This window comes from Amblyomma americanum, chromosome 7, assembly GCF_052857255.1.
Source record: "Amblyomma americanum isolate KBUSLIRL-KWMA chromosome 7, ASM5285725v1, whole genome shotgun sequence".
Classification (NCBI taxonomy): domain Eukaryota; kingdom Metazoa; phylum Arthropoda; class Arachnida; order Ixodida; family Ixodidae; genus Amblyomma; species Amblyomma americanum.
In genome coordinates this window covers 40,777,761-40,786,913 of record NC_135503.1, presented here as the reverse complement: position 1 = coordinate 40,786,913, position 9,153 = coordinate 40,777,761, and the positions used below count along the sequence as shown (strand labels likewise).

Below are 9,153 nucleotides of genomic sequence, written 5' to 3'. Positions count from 1 at the left end.
TCGTACGAGCTCATATTGTGTTTAAGCAGAAGAATCCCTGTGTAGGCGTTATTCACAACGTGCACAGACAAACACGCAAACTAGTCCCGATGCTAATTTGCGTGTAGCGCATAGAAAGAAGTTTAACCGGTAAAAAAAGCACATTTACTTGTAACTAAAGATCAGTATTTCCAAACTGCGTTCAAAAGCGGCTACCGTGGAAAAAAAAAAAAACTAAACGATTCCAGCCAACTCCTGTCAAGAGTGGGATGCCAAGACATCTGTTTCTAGCTAAAGCACTTCAAAATTTTCGTGAACAAAGTTTCTTGGCCATTGTGCACACAGCACTAAGGTTCGTTGGCGACACAAATGCAAGCATTTAGGTACGCAAGTGGTTGAATGTAAGCCGTTTTATGAGTGAAAATGCACACGTAGGCATGAAAAGAGCTTTTTGATGACGACAGCAACATGCCTAGTAAGCAAAACTTAAGGCCGAAATCTTCACTGCGTTCTGTCGGGCTTCATTCAAACATCACGTTGAAAGTTGTAGATAGTGCATATCTGCCATCTGCAAGAGTACGGAGCACGGTAAAATCAATCTTGTGGGATCGCGATTTTTTCTCGAATGAATAAACCATTCCAATGGGGCGTCAGACAACGTGAATCGTATCCCATTAAATCGGACTTACAAATGAGGCTACCTAGGTAAAGAAACAAAAAAAAACAGCTGATTGAAAAAGAGAACTTAAAGTGTGCCGTAACAGAAATTATAACTAATATTTAGGTGCATATGGTGGTTCTTCCTTATTTTGGACATCCTGGTAGTTCTTTAAAGCTATCGCAATAGAACCCTGACTGAAAGTCTGATTCAGGATCGGACAGTCGGCATAACTTAGCGCGCAGTTGCCACTAATTCTTCTCGCGTGCCGATGCTGGGTACTATTATTTAATTTCACTCGTGCTGACCGGATTTGATGAGCAAAAACTTTTCTGTTAATTACTGCATGGTGGGGTTATCACATCAATGTAGAACAGTTTACTTATGACAAAGCGTGAAGGAAAATACAGCTCTGCGTGCTTAAGCTACGCCTTGGCTGCAAGCTAAGCTTTAGTAGCTTACAGCCTATGTAGCTATGTATTTTTCACAGTCATGGAAAAGGTAACCCGAAGGTATTATTCCTGTTAATTATTTATTACAACGGTTGATGCGCAGGGTTGTTGAGGCAAACCATAATTTAGCTCGCACTATGGCCATGACGGTAATCTTGTTATCACACCTTAGCTATTTTGTAAGCGATTTTTGAAATATTCTGGGTGAATATCGACAGACATGGATCCAAAGAATATAGAAAGTGCTATTGAGCGGGGAATACAGGATCCATGGCTGTTGGCATAACTCTGGCACATCTGCCCATGAAGCAGTCTCTTATACTAGAGGAAACAAAATACAAGCGTCGAAAATGGCGGCTAATTGTACAAGGGCAGTTTTCTAGAAACCTTTAAATTATTATTGTGTTTTCCGGCATTGTGATACTACTGACAAAAAATAAATATATACGCTCCTTCGCATGACGCACGCGTAATTCAGCAAATTCCAGCAATAGCTGAAGTAGTGGCGTGCAGTCCTCGGTTCTAAGCCAAGATGTCTGCCTCTCAGTGGTCGTCTTGCAAGCACGGTGTGCTTGCCGGCTATTAATAACAGAAGCGCTACGACCTCCTGGGGCGAAAAGTTCTGGTGGCTATGTGCAGATACGAGAGCGTGAGCCAACAACGAGACAAACAGCGGCGCGGGAATGCTGCCTTCATCTTGGCCACAGTGCCATAACCTTGCGCATCTGCCATGATGAGCGACAGAAGCCGGACTTAATAAAGTTTCCGACAGCATAGAACGCCCGGGGAAAAAAGTTCTCGAATGCTTCTATGATGAACAACGAAGGCACGCCGCTTGAATCGCCTAAAGCCAATTATACTGAAAAATGCTTCTTTGTGTGCACTCTAGTGTCAATGTTTATCAGTTTATCGGCCAATGTTCTCTCAGCATCCAGACGCCACACGTAGCTTCCGACTCTCGCTCACTCCGTCGTTGCTGGTTAAGTTGTCAATGACTTTACCGTTTACGCTCCTACCGACATTAACATCATAAATGATTTCTGCCGAATGTTTCTGTGATAGGGGGGTACTATAGTGGAAGAGCAAAAAAATATCGATTAAATATCGGAAAAGCCTATCAGTGAAGACGTGAAGTAGATGCAAGCTGCGTACACGTTTCTCATGTGCACGATATGCTTTCCAAGTAGTCACTGACACGTATACGCCAACATTGACATGCTCATGCTTGCGCGCAATGATTGGTGCACGTGTTTACAGAACCGCGGACTTGAAAGCCGGCAGATAATATTGGTTTTGTATCTATCCATCTTTATGCCCGGCATTAGGCTCCGCTTAAATACGAACTCGCTAGTGCAGCACTGCAAAAAACACCGTCTTCGCAATGTGTTTTCAAATATTTTACAACAACAAAGAGGAAAACGCCTTCTGGCACCAAGTACCGTGTCATGAGGTTTGCAGTGTCACTTCACAGCGTTCTGGCCAAAGCTAATTTATGCACGACGTCGCGATGCGGTGTTTCATTCATTTGAATCCATTTCTTTCGTCAAACACATAACCTTAATTTCGCTCTCAGGAGAAAATGTAAAGGACTTAGCAGTAAGAGTGCATCTACTGCAGGTGGCTGCCAACCGCTGTACCAGCCGAAACTGATATGCTTGTCTGAAGTTTAAATGGATAAATAGTACAAGAGAGTCATGACTTGAAAGCATCTCATCGCAAAAGAACCGATACGAAAACCGTAGCGTGCGGTGTGAAGGATAAACTCTTTTGCACTTACAGTTGTAATTGGTCTATCTGACGAGTCAAACATTCTGAGCTACAAGGCGCGCAGTAGTTTAGCGATCAGGACCCATCTGCAGAGGTTGCAATGTATAGATTAAGTTTGCGCTTGTAAAAAAATGAATTAAGGGCCCGCCTTGACGCACAATGGAATTAGTCATATCACGAGTGGAACTGTCACCTAGTTCTTTTCTAACCATTGACCTAAAGCCCTACACTAGCCGGCGAATAACAAATTTCAAGTGAATGCTCACTGTCATTGAGAAATCATGTTAGGAACAGCGCTAACACAGGACGGAGCGAGAATACAACACATGCGCTGTCTAGAAACTGGCGCTGACGAGAGTTTCTAGTCAGCGCCTCTGTTGTGTTCTCGCTACGTCCTGTGTTAGCGCTGTTACTAACACGATGTTAAACCAACAAGCCCAACTCTCCACTCTTCTACTGGAGAAAGTTCTTTAAAAAAGTGAACGTTCACGAACACTAAGGAAAGGAAATAATGGTCTGATTACTGTTTCATGTTTATCATTGTGCGACGGTTATAAGCTGTGAAGAAAATGAACAACAGTCAAGTTCGACCTGCCACATGGTTTCAAAGTAATACCTATGGTACGTTTCCCGATTGGGGCATTTAATGAAGCCTTGTGTAGGTGCTGCCTTATTTTTGCGGCTGTTATACTCGTACCTTTATATGTCGGAAGGACCCGCTCGTTTAAATGAAATCTAAGCACGCAGCGAGTCTTGTTGGCTCTGTGGGACACGTGACTGCCGAACTGTCTACCAGGATGACAGCTCATTCATGATCAGATACACGTGAAATATAGTTCTGGAATAATCGCTCCCGCGAAGCAACGGTTGCAGCCGCACCGCAGTGGGTGCCGCTAGTAATCGAGTCGAGAGAAATCAAGAGTCCAAAGTATGGTGTGCATAAAAACCGGTAGTTTACTAGGCATTGTAAAAAAAACGCGCACAGCAAGGAGAATCAGCATGCGGCAGTATATGGGTGCACGGAATGCTTATATATGCAACCGCGATCATGGAAACGATCACATGCGAAACTGTTCGAGTAAAAGTCTTTCGCCGTTGCGAACATCGCAGAGCAAATAGGGGCAGTTTCGTCGATGCTTGCTAGGACCCCGGGTTGTTTCGACGTCAGTCTAAGGCTAAGTGTCTCGCAGCATGAAATGAGCTCTGCCACCGCCGCAGGAAGCCGGACTCGTGACGCTGAAGTAGTCACTAGGAGATAGTCCCTATGACGTCACAGCTGTGTGACCTGAGAAATCAGCACCATCACTGGTAGGGAGGGTAGACCTGGAGAAGGCTGTAGTGCCAGGTTCCGCTGAAGATGGAGCGGAAGAAGTAATGGTGGGCACCTCTTCAGTGGTTGATTGCTGGAAGGCAGTCGAAGGGTCCGTAGGTTGAAATCCACGTGCGGCGTTTGAAAGGCTGACAAAAGGCAGACCAGAGCCAGCGTTCACAGCAGGAACCAGGACAGGAAGCGAGATCACCGTCATTGGAACGGCATTCTGTGGGTGCGCGCTGTCGAAGTGCATGCCATGAGTAGACTGTATCGGAGCGGCGTGCCCGTGCTGGTTGGACTGATGTTGGTGCATGGTGTGGTGCGGCTGCTGGTGAGGATGTTGGTGCGCCGAGACATGGTGTCCGTGCTGTTGCTGGTGCGGATGGTGGTTCATTTGAGCCTGCGATGTGCTATTGAGCCATTGAGAAGCATTTTCAAGAGCAGAAACCAAGGGGCGAAGTATGCTGTCGACGGAGGTTCGAACGCGAGAGTTCAGCGTGGACAGCGCCTGCTGCGAAGAGGAAATTACAGATGACGCTACGTTCGCCGGAAGCCCTGGACTTGCAGCAGCTTGGTCGACGTCCGTTGGTCCGGCAGGAAGTCCAGCAGGTCGGATAACAGGAATCTGAACAACCTGGCACACAAGCGCGGATCCTGAAAGATCGCCGCCGACGGAGGCCTCATGCTGGCTCGAGTGGACGTGGTCAGGAACAGCGGATTGATGATGAACGCCGTGGTGATGAGCAGGAACCGTGTGCTCGTCGTGCGACGATCCGAAGGTGCGTGCTGAAGGAAGCGAAAGACCTTCCGCAGCGATGGCCAAGGCGACGCTCAGGAACAAGGTGGCAAGATGCATTTTGGTACTCCAAGGAACCTGCGGAAGACAGTCGCCTGTAAATAGGAACAGGACATTAGGAAATTAAGTGAAACTACAATGCTGCTTTAACAATGCACACGAAGAAAGCGCAAAGTGACGCCCACCTCAGACCTCCTGTTTTCCGGCAGTAAGGGTTTGTTTGCAGATGCGTGTCTTTTTATATGCCCTGCTCAGGTATCTAATGAAATTTCATTGGCTGAGCTACACTTCCGGCTTTGTTATCAGTAAAGGCACCTGTGACACAGCGTTGAGCGAACTTAGGCAGCAGGAATGCGACTTTTTGGCAATTGCATTCTATCTGGACTGACCCCGCCTCTGTTCCAGAAACAATTACGTCAGCAAACGAAGAAAGAATGTTAGTTTTTTTCGGACAAGCGACAAATAATCGATGAAAGCACTGAAAAAAGTGTATGAGTGAAGACGTCCTGTAGATGCACACACCCGCACACACAAGAACTTATTGACAAATTGGAAAAAATTCAAAATAGGGCAGTCCGCTTTGTACTTGGAAACTATTCCAGGACACTCAGTGTCTCGGAAAGCAAAAGAAATCTTCAATGGCCAGAACTTAAAACTCGAAGAAGAAACCTGAGATTAAAATTTTTGCATAACATTTTCTATTCCAAGACTGGCATAGACGGATCAAAATATTTGAAGCCGCCTTTCTATGTCTCGAAGCGAAGGGACCACAATTTAAAGCTTCATGAATTTCCTTTTAAAGGTGACGTACTCCGTTATTCGTTTTTTCTGCGAACAGTTCGCGAATGGAATGCTTTGCCGCCACATATTGTTAATGTTCTACCTAATGATGCCTTTTTTCACGCGTTAAGTGCATGATTTTTTGTTTTTTGAATGTGAAAGTGCCCCCTGCTGTAATGCTGAAAGGCGATGCAGGTACCAAATAAATAAATAAATAAATAAATAAATAAATAAAGACGCGTACAAATTGCTCATTTGCACGAAATGCTTTCCATGTAGTCACTGTCGCATATATGCGAGCATTGACATGCTCACGCATGCGCATAATGATTGCTACGCACACGCACTTGCAGGCACACGAGTGTGCACAGCGGACGTGCAAGCAGGCACAGAATATCGGCTTTGTATCCATGCTTATTTATGCACAGCGTTAGCCTCCGCTTAAAGTCGAACTCCCTAGAGCAGCCCTGTTAATAAACATCATCTTCGCCATGACATTCCAAATGATTTTGAAGAACAAAATGAAAAACTCCTTAACAAGTACCGCGTCATAAGGTTTGGCCTGTCACATCATATCGTTTGGGCGAAAGCGAAAATATGTAGGATTACATCGTCGCGATGCGATGTTTCGTCCGTTTGAAACCATTTATTTCATCAAACACATAATGGCCTTCATTGTGCCCTCAGAAGAAAATGAAAGTGTCTTAGGAATGAGAGTGCATCTAATGCGAGTGGCTCCAACCGCTGTCCGATCCAAAAACGATATGCTTGTTTAAAGCTAAAATTGATGAGTAGTACAAGGGGTCCACGGTATCAGAAGAGCTAATCGAGGAAGAACTAATACGAAAACCATCGCGTGCAGCGTTAATGCCAGGCTCTTCTTTACTTGCTGCAGAAAAAGGATTTTTACGAGTCAAACAAACATTCTGTACTGAATAGCACCGAGCGCTGCAGATTAATTTGTAGAGATTGCATTGAATATAATAAGTTTACTCTTGTTACAGGGCCAAAAGCAGTACCGGCCAACCTTCATGCACATTGCCATTGATCGCAATGTAGAGAACGAGAAATAAGTATCGACAGCGTTATCCGTCGAGTTCGATGATATATCCGGGCTTAGTTTTTTTTTTTACTTCGCCAATACCAATCTTCCAACGCAGCAGTACGCCAGCATTGAAAAAAGATACAGTCAGCCACATTTCGCTTCTTTTTTTTTCGATGAAACATTGCGTCATTATGGGTGGTTACGACAACCGAGTCCTTCTGATAAATGTCAACCAATCGCATTTCACCAAACAGCCCGGAGATGCCTTTAAAAGGGCTCGCTTATACCTGCGTGGCAGCAGTCCTCCTGGAAACGAGCAGCACCGAGGTACGTTTCGCTCTGCGCCTTCGTTTACGCGTCTTTGGATTGTAGGTGTACGTTTTTTTACTTACACGTATTTATCTTTTATCTTTTTGTTCATTTTCTCCTTTATAGATTTTCCACCATTCAAAATGCACTTCGGCTTCGTATTCCTGGCCGCCACCGCGTTCGTTGCCGGTGTGGGTTCCATTCCTACGCCGTCTCAACGAACGTTCGGGGCTCCCCATAACATGCACCACCATCATGGTCACGGAGGTCACCACCATAACGTCTTTCCTGGCCATGGACACCTGGCGATCAGCCCCGGGCACACTGTGCTCGCTGCCGATGGTTCCTCGCTCACGGTCCTCGTCTGCCGTCCGGTGAAGATTCCGTTAGCCAGCATCGGCTCTAAGCAACAAGCGCTTCCTGTCACCAACAGCCGCCCGCCGGCTAGCATGGCTTCCTCGGTACTCACTTCTTCGCAGCAGGTCCTCCGGAACATTACGACACGCGTCAGGACAGCCGTTGATCGCCTTGTTGACCCCGTGTTTGCTGCGCTGCAGAACGCTTCACTCTGGCTCAACCGCACGTCGCAGATTCCGACCGGAAACCAGAACCAACACGTACCTCACCAGCTGCCTCAGCACCAGCAACCGCACCAGCCTGTACCTCACCCACACCAGCTGCCTCAGCACCAGCAACCGCACCAGCCTGTACCTCACCCACACCAGCTGCCTCAGCACCAGCAACCGCACCAGCATGTACCTCACCCACACCAGCTGCCTCAGCACCAGCAACCGCACCAGCATGTACCTCACCCACACCAGCTGCCTCAAGACCAGCAACAGCAGCAGCACGTGCATGTTCTCCCGGCCAACATTCACCCGCTTCACCTCACGAACTTTCAAGCCCTCCGTTCTGACTCTGCGCACGACCAACAGATGCTGCGCGTGATCCCGCAAGACGGTGTCCCAATGGCAGTGGTATCAATTCCTGTTCTAGTTCCTGCTGCGCAACATGGCTCGCGGTTCGAGTTCTTCAACCTTACTACCGGCGTTCCCGTTAATGTCGGCCAGGGCCAGGAAGCGACGACAGCTCAACTCTCCACTGCTTCTTCCTTTGCGACCGCAACCGTCCCACCTCTCTCCACTGTCCGGGCTGGAGCTGACGACGAACTATTGGGACGCACGGCTTTCCTGCCTACCGCCCCTGCCACGGAATTCTCTGACGTGCCGGCGTCAGCAACCTTCCCGGAGTCTACTCCGTCAACTTCTGAGGTTACCACTTTTCCTGTTATTTCTGATCCCACTGTCGACGTGACCTCTTCAGCGCCAACAGCATCGGAGCCCTTCACTTCGGAGCCCTCCACATCCGAGCCCGAAGTCCTGTCCACCGACACCCCAGAGAGCGCCCCCACCACACTGCACCTTTAAGGGCCGGGTTTTTATTGATTTGGCGGCTTACAACATGCGCCCGGTTTATAATACGACTGTGCACCCGTGTTCGCTTGCCATTTCTAGGAGGCTAGCTGCCGACGCTCGATCCTGCGCGGCTGTATTGCAGCTAGCATTAGTTTCCTGCACTTCGCTTTTAAACCTGCCAATAAACTGAGGCATTTTATTCAAGTGAAAGATTTGACTTGACTCATTCCACCCTGGCCGCCAATAACCTGCTGGTCCTCGGCCAACCCCTTTCTATGCTTGTTCGTTTCTTGAACGTGCCATTCCTCGTTCGAACATTTAAACTTCCCAGAAGCCCTGGTGGCTGCGGTACGGTGCACTTGCTGCCCTTTTACGCAGCCATGGTACAACACCTCGACCCTGGTCGAACTTGGTCTTTCATTTCGCTTGCCTCCCTCGCTTGTAGCAAAGCCCCGCCCATATCAAAGCGCTTATTTTAACCGATCATTTAACCCATAGCTTTCGTGTTGAAATCTTGGCCACCCAAGCCAGGCAGAGCACTGAGGATAACTTTAGCATCACGTGAGCACTCAGCAATACTCCCACGATTGCCAATCTCGCAGACAGTGGGGAGCTTAGTGACTCCGCAAAATTATTTCGC

General features: G+C 47.5%; 1 protein-coding gene across 1 annotated transcript; it reads right to left on the bottom strand.

The window, feature by feature from the left end:
- Positions 1–4,118: 4,118 nt before the first annotated feature.
- On the bottom strand, positions 4,119–5,024 carry LOC144097653 (uncharacterized). The gene has a single exon (XM_077630305.1). It carries the CDS (start codon positions 5,022–5,024, stop codon positions 4,119–4,121), a length of 906 nt encoding a protein of 301 aa, XP_077486431.1.
- Between the last annotated feature and the right edge of the window lie 4,129 nt (positions 5,025–9,153).

Bases quoted from the DNA above. Each gene is read 5' to 3' on its own strand.
- LOC144097653 (XM_077630305.1), bottom strand. From the start codon at position 5,024: ATGCATCTTGCCACCTTGTTCCTGAGCGTCGCCTTGGCCATCGCTGCG.